At 38.2% G+C, this 19,762-nt stretch overlaps 1 protein-coding gene across 5 annotated transcripts in view; it reads left to right on the top strand.

Annotated features, from left to right (window-relative positions):
* Nucleotides 1-19,762, top strand: part of RMDN2 (regulator of microtubule dynamics 2) — a 141,164-nt gene that overhangs the window by 13,993 nt on the left and 107,409 nt on the right. The window contains exons 1-2 of one of the 5 annotated variants that reach the window (XM_011935955.1): nucleotides 7,616-7,767; nucleotides 8,707-9,675. The exons of 2 other annotated variants lie outside the window; for them this stretch is intronic. In XM_011935955.1, coding sequence (XP_011791345.1) covers nucleotides 7,751-7,767; nucleotides 8,707-9,675 — 986 coding nt within the window. In that variant the 5' untranslated portion in view covers nucleotides 7,616-7,750. Of the gene's footprint in view, nucleotides 1-7,615; nucleotides 7,768-8,706; nucleotides 9,676-19,762 lie in introns of those variants that run through there. 2 more of the 5 variants (XM_011935954.1, XM_011935958.1) reach the window with 2 other exon arrangements.

Here is a 19,762-nt window from a genome sequence, read left to right as displayed (position 1 = left end):
GTGGGTATATACCAGCTTTCATAAGAAGCTTTTATAAGAGGCTGGATGCTATGGGAACGGATGCCATTGCTCAAGCACAATGTGTAGCATGGGAAGAGAGAAGAGAATGGAGTACAGAGCTTTCTGGAACCAGTACTGAAGGAGTGAATAGAGGTGGATAAGCCTGCAAAAGAAGACAGATGACTGGTCAAAGCAGTGAGCAGGGAACCAGAGGACAAAGGTGTCACAGAAACCAAGAGAGGACAAGATTTCCAGAATAGTGGTAAAAAGCCACAGGTTTTAGAACCATTCTGACCCAAGCAAGAATCCTGGTTCAGCCTTTAACTAGCCGTGTAACTTCACTTCTCCAAACCTCAATTTATTTATCTTAAAATGTGGTTAATAATGCATGTCTCATGTTGTTTTAGATGCTAATGAAAGTTGAGATAATAAAGTCACTTTGCACTATATCTAAAATCTTTTTTAAAATGAATTGTTTTATAAATTAGAAGGAAATGATCAGATGTATTAAATGTACTAGAACAGGAGTCGGCAAACTTTTTCTGTAAGAATTTTAGGCTGTATATTTCATGAATCCTTCATTGCGCTCCATTGTATTATATATGCATTTTTCATTTAAACTGCAGTTAAACTCTTCCCGTATCCTTCTAAATTAACTTTGCGAAGTTGGAGTGTAGTCTTTTCCCCCTTAGGCTATGCATTAATTGAGGCTTTCTTTTCACCGTGACTTTATAATGTCTAATATACAATATTTCTACTCCCCATGTCTTTACTCTGCACAGTCACCTTGCCCTTCCCCCTACCAACTAAGAAAAAAAGACGGTTATATGGTCATGCCAACAGGTGAAGTGTATAAGGTGTCTGTGTATTTTGTGGAGCTTCAGAGTTAGATTGAAATTGCCAGGCACAGGTTTAGTCTTGTCATTTTGTTTACACATAGGGGAAAACAATTCTGTTTATTAAACATTTTCTGTAACTGCACCACCCAAGTTCTGCCAAGCTGAAAACTTGGACCTTTTCTATGTAGTGACTTTTTAGTTTTAATTTTCGTAACCTGGAGATGAGGCTGTTGTTTTTGCATGATGTATGTAGTGTCTCATAACTGGAGTTTGCTTTAGTTTTATAGTATCTGTACTTCTTGGATTTTTCAAGAGTTATTTTGTAAACAGATGAGGTATTTCTGATTGAAAACACAATTTTAAAAAACAGCCAATCTTAAAAAAAAAAAAAAAGAATTTTAGGCTCTGAGGACCACACAGCCTCCATCTCAAAACTCTGCCATTGTAGTGTGAAAGCAGCCATAGGCAGTATGGGTATGGCTGCATTCCAATAAAACTTTATTTACAAAAACAGAGGGCTGGTAGATTAGGCCCACAGGGTGTAGTTTGCCAGCCTCTGAACTAGAAAAATACATTATTTAACGGTAGCCTTTCACTTCTAATGTGTTTGGTCAAGTAAAATAGGAACTGAACTGTGTTTGCCGGATTTGAGACTTAGGAGGTCACTTATTGAGAAGCTTTGCAGGGGAAGTTGCTGGGTAGTGACAAGTACAGAAACCTGATCTAGGCCTGGACAAATGAAAGAGAGGTAAAGATGTGGACACCAGAAGGGTAGACGCTTATTTCAAGGAACTTGACTTTAGATGGAAGGAGGATGTGTAATTAAGAAGGGGTATCAGGTTCAGAGAACATATATTTTATGTTTCACTTTTTGTTTTTGTTTTCACCTGAGAGATACTTGAGCATATTTATGGGCCACAGGGAAGAAGCCAATACAGACGGCAAGAGTAAAGATGCAGGAAAAGGGCCTTTTAAAAAATATCAAAAACAAAACAAAGGAAATAACCTATGAAACAAGGTGTCACCTGACCTTTTTAGCAGCAGTACACCTTAGGTATTGGGATAACACGTCGAAGAAAGAATAGTGTCACTTGCAGACGCTAGGAAAACTTTATTAAGCTCAAGATAGTATCTGGTAACATGGAAACTGACAATATAAAGTAGCATTGCTGCCCCTAGTAAAGGAGTAAGTACTAGCTTGGAAAAGGTTAAGCTCTTCTCTACATTTTGTTATCTTCCTAATCAATGTCCCTGTTGCCATTAAATCTATACATATAATAACCAATAGATTCTTAAGAAAGACAGAAAGAACACATTTGCAGATTCATTCATTTCTAAAACAAATGTTTTCTGAGCAGCCACTATGAGCTACACTCTTGTAGATGAGTACAGTGGTAACAAAGCCCTTGCACTCTTAGAGCTTATATGCTATTGGCCATGGATTCCAATTTGGACACATTTGTCTTCAAAAGCCTCATCTAGTGATCTTCCTGTGCCTTCTTCAAAACTTGAAGTGTCCAACAACCATCCACTGTACCAGCACATCTACAAATGAATCTGGGTACCCCAATACCTTGACACCAAGAGTAATACTTAGATTTCTACAAGTCTCTAATGCTTAGTACAATCGATACAATATATACAAAATCAAAATTATGGTAATTCTACATGTTATGTAAGGGAAAAAAAAAGACCCCAGTTCTGTGACTACACAGATATTACAGAAGAGAATGGAAGTCAACTACATCAATAATTTTTTCCAGATCCTGTCCTAAATGTTTTATGTTCATTATCTCATTTAATATACACATTAACTCTGAAGTTTTATACACAAGGCAGTGGAGTCTGGGAAAGATTAGGCAACTCACTGGTAAGGGATAGAGTCTGTACACTTTACCACTCTGCTGCACTGCCTCTCGCCTTACTCATCCCCACTTAAGAAAGTACATGGTGTCAGAATGCTCTAAAAACAGTATCCTAGGGGATAAAGGGAAGGGGGATAAGGTGAAGGCGTATGTGAAATACCTGCTGAATTCAGACTTCACCTCTCAAGGTGAATACCCATGTATGAAACTCACCTCAATTCCATTTGAATACCTTTTTAAGCCTAACCTAACTAAGAGGAAACAGGTGGGTTCAACCTACTGTATTTCATTAATTCTAAGATGAACATTTTTAACATTTTAAGTCTTGTAAATGGAGATGTTTCTTACCATCAATTAATAGCATTATAGAACTGAATCATAATTTTCTTTCTTTCTTACAATTGATGTTGTTTCTGACTCTATGAAATAGAAAGTAGATACCTTGGCCGGGCGCGGTGGCTCACGCCTATAATCCCAGCACTTTGGGAGGCTGAGGCGGGCAGATCATGAGGTCAGGAGATCGAGACCATCCTGGTGAACACAGTGAAACACTGTCTCTACTAAAAATACAAAAAAATTAGCCGGGCGTGGTGGCGGGCGCCTGTGGTCCCAGCTGTTTGGGAGGCTGAGGCAGGAGAATAGCGTGAGCCCGGGAGGTGGAGGTTGCAGTGAGCCGAGATTGCACCACTGCACTCCAGCCTGGGCGACAGAGCGAGATTCCATCTCAAAAAAAAAAAAAGAAAAAAGAAAGTAGATACCTTTGTGGGTATAGGAGTTGGAAGTTGAAAGAGTTCCTGGCTTATAACTTTAGTTTTTTCAGAGAGGGTGGACTGTAGGCCATCTGCTAGGGTGGAGGTGAATGGACACTGACACATTTGAGGAAGAAGAGTGAGATGCTTTATTTTTCTCTTCCCTATACGATCCCTCTCCTGTCCTCTATCAGTTTCCATGTCTTAGGACTTTGACCTCCTTAAGAATCTGCACTAATGTGTTTGCTGTGATGTTCCCAGTGCTTAGCACAGTTTATCATTCAGCACATGATAAATTATCATGAAGTATTTGCGTTAATGATGAATGAACATGTGACGGAAGAACGTTTGGAAGAGCAGGTGTGGAGAGTAGAAGAGGTAATTAACTAGAAACATTAATAAGGATTACCCAGGAGGTGGTTTCCCCATTTGAGATTCAAGACTACGTGCCAGTCTTCACTGTTGGATGATTCTGTTTTTCAATAGTTATTGCCATTTCATATATGAGAGTAAGAACCCTGGTGGTTGAATTGATCCAGATTTGGGGATTTTTAGGGTGAGCTTGATAGAGAGGCAAAAGGCGGAGGATGTGGAGAGTATAGAGAAGAAAACAAATTATCTAATGTTGCTAGAATGCATATATACTTGTTGGCCTAGAATACATACTTTTTGTTTTCATTGTTTCAAAACTACTTCCAGCTTGTTTTTGCATCATTTCAAACCCTTGATTGTGTCCTGTTCTATATTCTTGACTAGAATGCTTTTAGTGAATTTATTTTTTGAAATTATTTTTTTAATTTTGATTTTTGTAGATTTAGAGAGTAAAAATGCAGTTCTGTTACATGGCTGTTTTGCAAAGTATGAGCTTTTAGTGTAACTATCACCCAAATAGTGTACATTGTACCCATTAGGTAATTTCTCATCCCTCACCTCCTCCCACCCTCCCACCTTTAGAAGTGTCTACTGTCTTTTATTGCATGCTCAATGTCCATGTGTGTACACATTATTTAGTTCCCTCTTATGAATGAGAATATGTAGTATTTGACTTTCTGTTTCTGACTTATTCAGTGAATTAATTTTAATAACCTTCTTTCTCTCAAAAGAAAATAATATATGGATGAGAAAATTCTGAAAGTAGAATTTCTATAAAATAGAAATAACCAATATTTGTGCTATATTCATAAAAAAGCCATACTTTTTCTGCCTCGCAAGTCACATACAGACAGCTGTGTCATCTTGGTAACCAACTGCAAACAGGGAACTTACGTGGATAGAGTGTAATGTTGTAGTGAAAGGAAATACAACAGTTTACCTGGTGCTAATTTAAAAATGAATATTGCTGTTACTGTCCACAATCAGGCACATTTGATAAACTGTTTATAAAAACAACTAAATTAGTGTAATGAATTGAATAGTTTGTATTATTATTATTGAAGAATAATACTACACTCAGATCAGCTACAGATGTGTGTTTTTCAATAGCTGAATTCAGAGTACTTCACAATATTTGTTTTGGATAATGTGGAAAAACTTACATTTGTCAATTCAAGTTAACTCAATTTTTAGTTTGGGACTTGTTCTTTGTGTTAAGGTTTCAGTCCCAGTCAGGGCTCTCCCCTTGTGCCTCCAACTTCTCCCCATGTGTAATATAGATTCTCTGAAGAGACTTGTCATCTGGGTTCCAGGAGGGGGACATTCAGTCCTGGTATTGTTCACTGTCTTTTCTAGACTCCAGCTTAGATAGGCAGCTGCTATGAGGTACCTTCAAAGACACTTCTGCCTTGACTCTGGGGGTCGTCAATGACCCATATGTTCTGGAACAGAGCTACTCAAACTGGGGTCTGTGGACCAGCAACATCAGCATCCCGTCTTGCCTGTGGGAGTGTGGGAAATGCACATTCTCAGGACATACCTCTGACCTAGCGAATCGGAATGTCTGGGAGCAGTGCTCAGGAATCTGCATTTTAACAAGCTCTGTGGATGACTCTTACACACCCTAACATTTGAGAAGCTTTGTTCTAGAAGATTTTTTAACATCCACCTGAGCAATCATGATGAACTTTTCATTTTAATGAGTGGAAATTATGGTTAGAGATAAACAAAAGGTTCATTGGGCATAGTGAGTATAATGATGAAATATTGACCTTGGTGAGAATAGAGTGGCTGTTGTAGAAAAGGAGGAGGTTTGGGTGGCCATAGGGCATGATAAAAGCAGAAGGTACCTGGGGTCATAGAATTGATAATGAAGAGAATTGGAAATGAATTGAAGGATGAACATGTTTTAGATGCTTGTCATTATAAGGGGTTACTATTTGCTTTTGGGCTAAGTCTAATTTTGGTTCTCTTAAAAATAAGCCAAAAGGAGGCAATTTGCAGACATTTAGAGGGTTAGGTAAGTTCTTCACCTAGAACAATATTAAACAGCTTCTAGATATTATCTGTACTGGTATGATATTTCTTTTCTGATGTCTGAGCAGATCTGGATCTTCTTCCTCATCCCCCAAATGCACCACACCCAAACACCTTTTGTTTTTGTCTGGATAATCATAGATTTGCTTGAATAGGGTCGGGTGAGTGATCTGACCTCTTTATTACCTCCACTGAGCAGCAATGATTAACAATATTGAGATTTAGTTACAAATAATTATTTCCTTTGGGGTAGCTCAGTGAGCAGATGCTTCTTCAGAGTCATTGGTGGGAGTGTTAAACAACAAGCTGGGCCAATTTTTCAAAGAAAAATTTCTTAGAGAAACTTTATAAGCATTACATATTCTGTTCTTGCAATGTGCAGAAGAGATCCTTTTGGAAAATGACAATCAGACCTTAGTGTGGCTTAGGAACAAAAGACAGTAATCTCACAAGAGAGGGAAAATTTAATAGATTGCTACAGAGACAGACAGTCCTCCTTGGGCTTCTTGTGCTCCCAGACATCTTGCTACATGAGCCACGCATGTAAGGCCCTGGTCATTCTTTATGTGGGCCATTTTTCAGGGTTGTGTTGAGCAACCTTGAAGAATGAGTTACTGTTTCCCTTCAGGACCAAGAGCAGGTTTAGCAGGTTTGCTTACTACTTACTGTAAAAGTGGTAGATCATTTCAGCTCAACCTTCTTTCCTGTAACACAATCCACTGTGAATGCAAGTGTCCTTGGGCCCTCTGCATTGCCCCTGTGGCAATGTGGGACCCAGGAAAACCAATATAAATGTCCTGGTGATCATGCTGCTTTGCTGTGCTGTAAGTAACGTAAGTCTTCTGTCTCTAACCCAGGAATCTCATGTCTTCTGCCAGCATCCATGAAACAGTAAGAGATTAATTTATTAGTTTGTATGTAAACTAAAATCAAATTACAAATCCGACCATTGTATGTTGAACATTAGGGAGAGCTTTGGGTCTCTTAAAAGGAATTTGTTCAAGGATTTCCTGCATTAGGGTGTTAGGAAGGGAGCAAAGGCTAGAGGTGGTAGTAGTATTTAGAATCAGGAGATTGCACAGTAAAAGAAAGTATTTGAGGGGGTGTTTCATGTCATAGGTAGTTATACAAATACACATATACCTGTTACGGGGACAGTAACCCAAATTGGTTTGGATAAGAAAGGATAGTGTTTCTTTTCTAATTAACTGTTAACCTTGCGTTTAGGTGGGTATCAGTTGTTCTGAGGAGTAATCGTGGCACAGCATATCCCCGTAATCTGTACAAATGGCCCAAGCAGTCAGATGGCATACTTGACTGCTAGGGTGGATGGGGCTTGTTTCATTTGTGGGGGCAAGGACATGTGCTACTTATTAAACTTTTTTTTCCCTGCTCAATGTATCTTTAGGCCAAAATCTCTAACAGTTGCTTTTCCGTATCACTGAAGGATGCAAAAATCTGGGGTAAAGAATGTTTGAGTGAAAGAAGAAGGAGTTAGTAGGACAGGGATGTGGAAGGCAGCTGGTGAGAGAGATGGTCCAAGGTAAAGGATTGTGCAGGTGTCATATATGTTATTGTCCTCATCCAGCTGTTTTCCCACCCCTGGATTTGTTGGATAACTGCTTGAACAGTGAAGGTAGAAACACATTCCACAGCCATGTGAATTCCAACTTCTGAGAAAGCTGAGCTACAGAACAGTTCTAATATAAACTGATGTAATGAGATTCTAAAGTCTGCTGTCATCACATTCTGTGTTGTTACCATGTTAACTCCATATGCAGCTTGAGCATTCAGTCTTCTGACCTGTTCCACCTACACAGGGCATTTTATGGCTTAAAGATGATGGCCTAGAAGGGAGGGGAGAGACTTACTTTGGATTAAATTCAAAATGGGAAAATGCTTAAGGTAAGCCTTAGAAAAAAACTTCAACATATGCTAAAAGAACATTGAAAATATTCATAAACCAACCTTTAGTGCTTCCTTTAGTTTCCCATAATAACTGGATATCCTGGACTGTCCGGATATTTACTTAAATCATTATCCCCAGAGAGATTCTGCTTCATCCATGGTTAATATTTTAAAATACAATTAGTCAACAGAATATAAGTTTATTCTCCTTAACTCCTTTAAATATAGTAGTTTAGTAGTCTCAAACAGATATTGTGGTTTATTACTTTTTTTTTTTTTTTTTGAGAAGGAGTCTCGCTTGTCACCCAGACTGGAATGCAGTGGTGCGATCTTGGCTCACTGCAACCTCTGACTTCCGGGTTGACACCATTCTCCCGCCTCAGCCTCCCGAGTAGCTGGGACTACAGGCACCCAACACCACGCCTGGCTAATTTTTTAATATTTTTAGTTGAGACGGGGTTTCACTGTGTTAGCCAGGACGGTCTCGATCTCCTGACCTCGTGATCCACCCGCCTCAACCTCCCAAAGTGCTGGGATTAGAGGCGTGAGCCACTGCGGCCAGCCTGGTTTATTATTTTTAAAACCAGTTCTGTCTTTTCCTTTAGGAATCTTTTTGTTCTGGTATCCTGGCATATGCTTCCCCTGATCTTTCTAACTGCTTCCCTAATTTTATGAACTTCTCTTCCTAAGGTTTAATAGAGTGGGTAGGTACTATGTAGGCAGAAATAAGCTTTTAGACTTGTGTATTCTTTTGAGTACATCTGTGTGACCATTAACTTCAGCTCCCCTATTCTTATTCCCTGCTGTTTCCATAATGGTATGGAAACAGTACCAGCTGGTAGACACCAAAAGGTGGATATTATCCTTCAGGAGGCTTGGCAGGTCTCCACTCTGCTCCCTATTTTTTTTCCTCATTTGACCCTTTTCTCACTCTAGCTGCTGCAAAGAGGACCAGAGCTTCCAGCGATGTTTTCCAGAAGATCAAGTTACTACAGACGCCCAGCATCGTGGAGCCTCTTCTATTTCACAACCAAATGTATCTCTTGGTCATAAAACATCTTATTCCCCTGTAACATGTAAAGTCAATTCAGCCAAAGCAAGTAGAAGGTTATTATCTCTATCAAGTCCATCTTTCTCTGAAAGAAGATGTTCTTTATTTGTTGGATTTCAAAAAAGAAATGCTTCCCCATACCAGCAACAAAGTAGAGCTAACTTTGATTCTGAAGAAGACACAAACTTCACTGATTTAAAATCTTCCTCAGACCATTTTGGTAGCTTTATGTCCTGCAGAAGACGTTTCTCATCCCATAAACTAAGTATAGTTTCCTATTACAAGAGTGCCAATTTTTTTGATCCTCAAGCAAGTGGCCAGAATATGTTTAATCTAAAAGAAATCAAAATCTTTTCTAAAACCTCAAATAATACTGATGCTAAAAAACATATAACCACCTCTGCTCCTGAATATAACACTAAAAATTTTAAGAATTTTGAAACAAACACTACTTCTCCAGCCTTTGGGAACACTAATGATACAGCCTCCTATCAACAAAGCACATCATCCTCCTTTTCTCTTGCAAGTGATATTTCCTCTCCCGATCAACAAAATGGAATTGCCACTGATATTCAACAAAGGGGCCAATTATGTAAAGATTTAAAAGATTTCCTTCATCCTGGTACTGAAAGTTACAGCACAGATCATTCTCCAATCACGATTCAACAGCATCCCTCTCAAAGTGGAACTTTCCCATTCCTCCATAAAGCTGGATTTTCTTCATCTTATAAAAATTCTGGTGGCTTTATCCCATTTCAAAACGAAGTAACTTCAGGCCCATCTGAAGATGAAGACTTTGCTGTCTTGTTTCAAGATGAAGACAGATCTTCACCTATTGAAATTCCTAAAATAAGGTCACTTCAGACTTTACCCTGTCTTAGAAGGGCACCTCAAATAGTTTTCCCACCAGTCACTTTCATAGTCTGTAGAATTCATTTCTCATAACTCCCCTTTCCTCACCAAGTTCACTGCATTTTCTGAAAAAGATTCCTACATTGCAGTATAAATTTAATTGCTGTACTTTTGAAAGTTAGTTTGCTGATGTTATTGGAGTATGGAAGTCAAAGATGATTTTGTTTTAAGCTTTTTTCAGATTTACTGCTTAAAAATGGGCTAATCTCAGATTTCTGAGTGACTGATGTAATACTTTTGTGGTCTGAAAATAACATCAAGCCTTGATGTGTGGACCTTCTAAAAGTAATACATTCTTTGAGAGTTTAGTATCCCCTTTTATCATACTCTAATCGTTAGAAACAGTCTTCTTACATAATCTCTAGAGTTATATTCATCAGTACACACATTTTCATATATATCAGCCTTGCTAGCTGTATTTCTCATGCCCGATGTTCCACTGACAGATGATGTTTTTATTAACACAAGAATCAAATTAGAAGTTAAAAATGTTTAGTGGAATATATAGAATATTTCGAAACCAGATATTTTAACTAAGTAATTTTAATACACATTCATGTATGTGCAAATCTGGGCATTCAAGGAATTCTGAAATCGGGAAAAAGTATGTATATTAGTCTCCCAAAATTTTATTTTTAAAAATGAGTGTTTTTCATTTTTTTCCCATTGTATTAAACAAAGACTATTATAAAGTATTTATCAAAGTAGCTAATGAATGAAAATGCGTGTAAACAATTGAAAATATTTAAGTTAGAATACAATTAGATTTTATAGAGGAAAGGAATTTGCATTATTTCTAATTATCCTAATAAAATGTTCCCCAAATTTGTATCATAGGGCTAAGATGTTATTTTTACTTTTGTGGTTTTCTCTTGTTCTTAGCATGTGTCTTAAAAAGTGGTCTTTTGATTTTAATTTTTAAAAATTGTGATAAATACAGAAGTTACCATCTTAACCATTTTAAAATGTGTGTTTCAGTGACATTAAGTAGATTCACATTGTTGTACAGCCATCACCACCATCCGTTTCCACAACTCTTTTCATCTTGCAAAACTGAAACTAAACTCTCCACCCATTAGATAAGAACTCTCTACTCTGCTCTCTCCCTAGCCCTTGTCAACCATCACTCTACTTTATATATATGATTTTGGCTACTGCAAGTACCTCATATAAGGGGAATCATATGGTATTTTGAGACCAGCTTATTTCACTTAGCATGGTGTATAATGTCCTCAAAGTTCATCCGTGTTTTAGCATATGTCAGAATGTCCTTCCTTTTTAAGGCTGAATAATATTCCACTGTATGTATATATCACATTTTGCATATCCTTTATCCATCAGTGGACAATTTGGGGTGCTTCCATGTTTAACTATTGTGAATAATGCACTATCTATGAACATATGCATGCAACTATCTGTTCGAAACCTTGCTTTCAATACTTTTGAGTATATATCCAGAAGTGGAATTATTGGATCATATGGTAATTATATTTTAATTTTTTGAGGAACTACCATATTGTTTTCCATAGTGGCTGCACCATTTTACATTTGCACCAAGAATGTAGAAGGATTCCAGTTTCTCCACTACCTTACCAACACTTACTATTTTGTTTTGTTTTGTTATAGTAGCCATCCTAATGGGTATGAGGTGGCATCTCATTGTGGGTTTTTATTTGAATATCCCTAGTGATTAGTAACATTGAACATCTTTTTGTGTGACTGCTCCCCATTTGTATACCTTCTTTGGAGAAATGCCAATTCAAGTCTCTTGATCATTTTTTTAAATCAGGTTTTATTTTGTTGTTGATTTGTAGGAGTTCTTTATATTTTGGATATTAACACTTTAAAAAATATACAATTTGAAAAAAAAAAATACAATTTGCAAATATTTTCTCCCAGTGTGTAGGCTGCCTTTTTGCTGAGTATGTCCTTTGATTCACAGAAGTTTTAGATTTTGAGGTAGTCTAGTTTGTCAATTTTTTCTTTTATTGCCTATGCTTTTAGTGCCATAATCAATAAATCATTGCCAAATCCACCGTTGCGTTATGTTTTAAGAGTTTTATAGCTTTAGGTTTTACATTTAGGTCTTTGATGCATTTTGAGTTAATTTTTGTGTGTGATATTAAGTAATGGTCTTACTTCATTCTTTTAAATGTGAATATCCAGTTTTCTCAACACCGTTTGTTGAAGAAATTACCCTTTCTCCTTTGTGAATGATCTTGGAACCTTTGTCAAAAGTCATGTGGTCATATATGTGTGGTTGACTTCTGGGCTTTCCATTTTCTTTCCCTGGCCTATGCATCTGTCTTTATGCCACACTGTACCACACTGTTTGGTTACTGTAGCTTTGTAGTAAGTTTGAAAATCAGGAGGTGTGAGACCTCCAACTTTGTTTTTATTTTTCAAGATAATTTTGGCCATTTGGGGTGTCTTGGAATTCCAAATGAATTTCAGGATAGATGTTTCTATTTCTACAAAAAATACTGGGATTTTCAGAGGGATTGCATTGCATCTGTAGATTATTTTGGGTAGGATTGACATCTTAACATTATAAACTTTCAAATCCACAAACATGGGATGTCTTTCTATTTGTATCTTATTTAAATTCTTTCAACAGTGTTTTGTAGTTTTCAGTGTACAGGTTTTTCATCTCAGTTAAGTTTATTTCTAAGTATTTTACACTTTTGATGCAATTATAAGTGAAAGTATTTTTATAATTCTTTCCAGATAGCTCATTGTTAATGCATAGAAAAACACCTGATTTTTGTGTGTTGATTTTCTATCCTGCAACTTTGCTGAATTTTATTAATTCTTATTTTGTATATGTGTGTGAAATATTTAGGGTTTTTTTTCTACCTATAAGATTGTGTTGTCTGTGATCAGAGGATAACTTTGTTTCTCCCTAATTTGGATGCCTTTTATTTCATCATCTTGCCTAGTTGCACTGGTTAGGACTTTTAGTACTATGTTGACTAGAAGTGATAAAGAGCACCCTTGTCTTGTTCCTAATCTTAATAAGAAAGCTTTCAGCTTTTCACCATTGACTATGATGTCAGCTGTGGACTTTTCACATATGGCCTTTAATATATTGAAGCAGTTAATTTTTATTCCTAATTTGTTGAGTGCTTTTATCATAAAAAGGTGATAAATTTTGTCAAATGATTTTTCTGCATCAATGGAGATGATCATGGGTTGTTTTTCCCTTCATTTTGTTTATGTTGTATTGATATGGTTTGACTGTGTCCCCACCCAAATCTCAACTTGAATTGTATGTCCAGAATTCCCACATGTTGTGGGAGGGACCCAGGGGGAGGTAATTAAATCATGGGGGACAATCTTTCCTGTGCAATTCTCATGATAATAAGTCTCATGAGATCTGATGGAGGTATTTGTCCTAATGGTACCCCTCCCCTTGCTCTCTACCCCCTGACAGCCCTCAGTGTGTGATGTTCCCCTCCCTGTGTCCATGTGTTCTCATTGTTCAACTCTCACTTATGAGTGAGAACATGTAGTGTTTGGTTTTCTGTTCCTGTGTTAGTTTGCTGAGAATGATGGTTTCCAGCTTCACCCTGTCCCTGCAAATACCTAACATAGATGATGGGTTGATGGGTACAGCAAACCACCATGGCACATACCTACCTATGCATATATCTGTATAGTAGAATGCTTTATAATCCTTTGGGTTTATACCCATTAATGGGATTGCTGGGTCAAATGATATTTCTGGTTCTAGATCCTTGAGGAATTGCCACACTGTCTTCCACAATGGTTAAACTAATTTACACTCCCACCAACAGTGTAAAAGTGTTCCTATTTCTCCATATCCTCTCCAGCATCTGTTGTTTCCTGACATTTTAATTATCGCCATTCTAACTGGCGTGAGATGGTATCTCATTATGGTTTTGATTTGCATTTCTCTAACGACCAGTGATGATGAGGTTTTTTTATATGTTTGTTGGCCGCATAAATGTCTTCTTTTAAGAAGTGTCTGTTCATATTCTTCACCCACTTTTTGATAGGGTTGTTTGGTTTTTTTCTTGTAAATTTATTTAAGTTCCTTGTAGATTCTTGATATTAGCCCTTTGTCAGATGGATAGATTGCAGAAATTTTCTCCCACTCTGTAGGTTGCCTGTTCACTCTGATGATAGTTTCTTTTACTGTGCAGAAGTTCTTTAGTTTAATTAGATCCAGTTTGTCTATTTTGGCTTTTGTTGCAATTGCTTTTGGTGTTTTAGTCATGAAGTCTTTGCCCATGCCTATGTCCTGAATGGTATTGCCTAGGTTTTCTTCTAGGGTTTTTATGGCTTTAGGTCTTACATTTAAGTCTTTGATCCTTCTTGAGTTGATTTTTGTATAAGATGTAAGGAAGGGGTCCAGTTTCAGTTTTCTGCGTATGGATGGCTAGCCAGTTTTCCCAACACCATTTATTAAACAGGGAATCCTTTCCCCATTGCTTGTTTTTGTCAGGTTTGTCAAAGATCAGACGGTTGTAGGTGTGTGGTGTTACTTCTGAGGCCTCTGTTCTTTTCCATTGGTCTATATATCTGTTTTGGTACCAGTACCATGCTGTTTTGGTTACTGTAGCCTTGTAGTATAGTTTGAAGTCAGGTAGTATGATGCCTCCAGCTTTGTTTTTTGTTTAGGATTGTCTTGACTATATGGGCTCTTTTTTGGTTCCATATGAAATTTAAAGTAGTTTTTTCTAATTCTGTGAAGAAAGTCTATGGTAGCTTGATGGGAATAGCATTGAATCTATAAATTATTTTGGGAAGTATGGCCATTTTCACAATATTGGTTCTTCCTATCCATGAGCATGGAATGTTTTTCCATTTGTTTGTGTACTCTCTTATTTCCTTGAGAAGTGGTTTGTAGCCCTTCTTGAAGAAGTCCTTCACATCCCCTCTAAGTTGTATTCCTAGGCATTTTATTCTATTTGTAGCAAATGTGAATGGGAGTTCACTCATGATTTGGCTCTCTATTATTGGTTTATAGGAATGCATGTGATTTTTGGTTTATAGGAATGCATGTGATTTTTTATCCTGAGAGTTTGCTGAAGTTGCTTATCAGTTTAAGGAGTTTTGGGGCTGAGATGATAGGGTTTTCTATATATACAGTTATGATATCTGCAAACAGACAATTTGACTTCCTCTCTTCATATCTGAATACCCTTTATTTATTTATCTTGCCTGATTGCCCTGGCTGGAACTTCCAATACTGTGTTGAATGGGAGTGGTAAGAGAGGGCATCCTTGTCTTGTGCTGGGTTCCAAAGGGAATGCTTCCAGCTTCTGCCTATTCAGTATATTATTTTCAGATATGTTCCATCAATTCCTAGTTTATTGAATGTTTTTAGCATGAAGTCGTGTTGAATTTTATCAAAGGCCTTTTCTGCATCTATTGAGATAATCAATATGTTGCATATGTTGAACCAGCCTCGCATCCTCGGGATGAAGCTGACTTGATTGTGGTGGATAGCTATTTGATGTGTTGCTGGATTCAGTTTGCCAGTATTTTACTGAGGATTTTTGCATCGATCTTCATCAAGGATATTGGGCTGAAATTTTCTTTTTTTGTTGTGTCTCTGCCAGGTTTTGGTATCAGGATGATGCTGGCCTCATAAAATGAGTTAGGGAGGAGTCCCTCTTTTTCTGTTTTTTGGAATAGTTTCAGAAGGAATGGTACCAGCTCCTCTTTGTGCCTCTGGTAGAATTCGGCTGTGAATCCATCTGGACCCGGACTTTTTATGGTTGGTAGGCTATTAATCACTGCCTCAATTTCAGAACTTATTATTGGTCTATTCAGGGATTTGACTTCTTCCTGGTTTAGTCTTGGGAGGGTGTGTGTGTCCAGGAATTTATCCATTTCTTGTAGATTTTCTAGTTTATTTGCATAGAGGTGTTTATAGTATTCTCTGATGGTAGTTTGTATTTCTGTGGGATCAGTGGTAATATCCCTTTTATCATGTTTTATTGTGTCTATTTAATTCTTCTCTCTTTTCTTCTTTATTAGTCTTGCTAGCAGTCTATCTATTTTGTTGATCTTCTCAAAAAACCAACTCCTGGATTCATTGATGTTTTTTGAAGGATTTTTCATGTCTATCTCCTTCAGTTCTGCTCTGATCTTAGATATTTCTCATCTTGTGCTATGTTTTGAATTTATTTGCTGTTGCTGCTCTAGTTCTTTTAATTGTGATGTTAAGGTGTCAATTTTAGATATTTCTCACTTTCTTTTGTGGGCCTTTAGTGCTATAAATTTCCCTCTACTGACTGCTTTAGCTGTGTCCCAGAGATTCTGGTATGTTTTATCTTTGTTCTTATTGATTTCAAAGAACTTATTTATTTCTGCCTTAATTTTATTGTTTACCCAGTAGTCATTCAGGAGCACGTTTTTCCATTTCCATGTAGTTGTGCAGTTTTGAGTGAATTTCTTAATCTTGAGTTCTAATTTGATTGCACTGTGGCCTGAGAGACTGTTTGCTATGATTTCTGTTCTTTTACATTTGCTGATTAGTGTTTTACTTCCAATTATGTGGTCAGTATTTGAATAAATGCTATGTGGTGCTGAGAGGAATGTATATTCTGTTGATTTGGGGTGGAGATTTCTGTAGATGTCTATTAGATCCTCTTGATCCAGAGCTGAATTAAAGTCCTGAATATCCTTGTTAATTTTCTATCTCATTGATCTGTCTAATATTGACAGCGGGGTTTTGAAGTCTCCCACTGTTAATATGTGGGAGTGTAAGTCTCTTTGTAGTTCTCTAAGAACTTGCTTTATGAATCTGGGTGTTCCTGTACTGGGTGCATATATATTTAGAATAGTTAGTTCTTCTTGTTGTAGTAATTCCCTTACCGTTATGTAATGACCTTGATTTTTTGATTGTGTTGGTTTAAAGTCTGTTTTTCAGAGACTAGGATTGCAACCCCTGCTTCTTTCTTTCTATCTTTCTTTTTTTTCTTTCCATTTGCTTGATAAATATTCTTCCATCCCGTTATTTTGAGTCTATGCATATCTTTGCACATGATACGGGTCTCCTGAATACTGCACACCAATGGGTCTTGACTCTTTATCCAATTTGCCAGTCTGTGTCTTTTAATTAAGGAATTTAGTCCATTTATATTTAAGGTTAATGTGTGTCTTTTAATTGGGGAATTTAGTCCATTTACATTTAAGGTTAATATGTGTCTTTTAATTGGGGCACTTAGCCCATTTACATTTAAGGTTAATATTGTTATGTGTGAATTTGATCCTGTCATCATGATTCCAGCTGGTTATTTTGCACATTAGTTGATGCAGTTTCTTCATTGTGTCATTGGTCTGTATATTTTGGTATGTTTTTGCAGTGGCTGATACTGGTTTTTCCTTTCCATATTTAGTGCTTCCTTCAGGAACTCTTGTAAGGCAGGCCTGGTGGTTACCAAATCCCTCACCATTTGCTTGTCTGTGAAGGATTTTATTTCTCCTTCACTTATGAAGCTTAGTTTGGCTCAATATGAAATTCTGGGTTGAAAATTCTTTTTTTAAGATTGTTGAATATTAGCCACCACTCTCTTCTGGCTTGTAGAGTTTCTGCAGAGAGATCTCCTGTTAGTCTGATGGGCTTCCCTTTGTTGGTAACCTGACCTTTCTCTCTGGCTGCCCTTAACATTTTTTGTTTGTTTCAAGCTTGGTGAATCAAATGATTATGTTTCTTGGGGTTGCTCTTCTCAAGGAGTATCTTTGTGGTGTTCTCTGTATTTTCCAAATTTTAGTGTTGGCCTGTCTTGCTGTGTTGGGGGAGTTCTGGATAATATCCTGAAGAGTGTTTTCCAACTTGGTTCCATTCTCCCAATCACTTTCAGGTACACCAATCAAACACAGATTTGGTCTTTTCACATAGTCCCATGTTTCTTGGAAGATTTATTTGTTCCTTTGCATTCTTTTTTCTCTAATCTTGTCTTTACGCTTTATTTCATTAAGTTAATTTGCAATATCTGATGTCCTTTCTTCTGCTTGATTGATTTGGTTATTATACTTGTGTATGCTTCATGAAGTTTTTGTGCTGTGTTTTTCAACTCCATCAGGTCATTTATGTTCTTCCCTAAACTGGTTATTCTAGTTAGCAATTCCTCTAATCTTTTATCAAGGTTCTTAGCTTCCTTGCATTGGGTTAGGACATGCTCCTTTAGCTCGGAGAAGTTTGTTATTACCCACCTTCTGAAGCCTACTTTTGTCAGTTCGTCAAAGTCATTCTCCATCCAGCTTTGTTCCCTTGCTGGCAAGGAGTTGTGATCCTTTGGAGGAGAAGAGGCATTCTGGATTTTGGAATTTTCAGCATTTTTGCACTGGTTCTTCCTCATTTTCATAGATTTATCTACCTTTGATCTTTGATGGTGAGGGCCTTAGGATGGGTTTTGCGTGGGTGTCTTTTTTGCTGATTTTGATGTTTTTGCTTTCTGTTTGTTAGTTTTCCTTCTAACAGTCAGCTCCCTCTTCTGCAGATCTGCTGGAGTTTGCTGGAGGTCCACTCCAGATACTGTTTGCTGGGGTATCACCAGCAGAGGCTGCTGAACAGCAAAGATTGCTGCCTGCTCCTTCCTCTGGAAGCTTTGTCCCAGAGAGGCACCTGCCAGATGCTGACGAGCTCTCCTGTATGAGGTGTCTGTCAACCTCTGCTGGGAGATGTCTCCTCGTTAGGAGGCACCAGGGTCAGGAACTTACTTGAGGAGGCAATCTCTCCCTTAGCAGAGCTCGAGTGCTGTGGTGGGAGATCTGCTGCTCTCTTCAGAGCCAGCCAGCAGGAACGTTTAAGTCTGCTGAAGCTGTGCCCACAGCCGCCACTTCCCCCAGGTGCTCTGTCCCAGGGTGATAGGAGTTTTATCTATAAGCCCCTGACTGGGGCTGCTACCTTTCTTTCAGAGATTTCCCACCCAGAGAGGAGGAATCTAGAGAGGCAGTCTGACTACAGTGGCTTTGCTGCATTGCCCTGGCCTCCACCCAGTCCGAACTTCTTGGTGGCTTTGTTTACACTGTCTGGGGAAGACGGGGGCTCAAGCCTCAGTAGTGGCAGATGCCCCTCCCCTACCAAGCTCAAATGTCCCAGGTAGACTTCAGACTGCTGTGCTGGCGGTGGGTATTTCCAGCCAGTGGATCTTAGCTTGCTGGGCTCCATGGGGGTGGGATCCCCCGAGCAAGAACACCTAACTCCCTGGCTTTGGCGCCCTTCCCAGGGGAGTGAAGAGTTCTGTCTTTCTGGGGTTCACACCCCAGGCACAACTGGGGTATGAAAAAAAAAAAAAAAAAAACTTCTGCAGCTACCTCAGTGTCTGCTCAAATGGCTGCCCGGTTTTGTGCTTGAAACCCAGGGCCCTGGTGGTGTAAGCACCCAAGGGAATCTCCTGGTCTGCGGGTTGCAAAAAGCACAGGAAAAGCGTAGCATCCAGACTGGATAGCACCGTTGCTCATGGCACAGTCCCTCATGGCTTCCCTTGGCTCGGGGAGGGAGTTCCCCAATACCCCACCCTCTTCAGCTCACTGTCTGTGGGCTCCACCCACTGTCTAACCAGTCCCAATGAGATGAACTGGTTACCTCAGGTGGAAATGCAGAAATCACCTACCTTCTGTGTTGGTCTCGCTGGGAGCTGCAGACTGGAGGTGTTCCTATTCAGCCATCTTGCTTGGAACCATGGAAGCATCTTTTTTCAAATCTAGGGCTCCATGAAACATTTTGAAAACCATTGATCTGTGGTTAATAGTTGGCAGTTAAGCCTGAGCTTCTCCAGATGCTTCTGTTACTATACTCTTGGATTTATTAATTTGGCTTCATACACGTGAGTTTCTTCGGTTGAGTCCATTATACAAAAATCTTCCTTCTTTTAATGTAAGCATTTCCAGAATAAATTTTCCTCCTATCACCTCTTTTGCTACATCCCATAAGTTTTTGGTATGTCATGTTTTCATTTTCATTTGACCCAAGATGTTTTCTTTTTTTTTTTAATTTTTTTAATTTTTTTTATTTTTTATAATACTTTAAGTTCTAGGGTACATGTGCAT

This window comes from Colobus angolensis, unplaced genomic scaffold (genome assembly GCF_000951035.1).
Source record: "Colobus angolensis palliatus isolate OR3802 unplaced genomic scaffold, Cang.pa_1.0 Scaffold15, whole genome shotgun sequence".
NCBI classification, from domain to species: Eukaryota; Metazoa; Chordata; class Mammalia; order Primates; family Cercopithecidae; genus Colobus; species Colobus angolensis.
The sequence above is the reverse complement of the archived record's forward strand: the minus strand, read 5'-3'. Positions and strand labels throughout refer to the sequence as shown.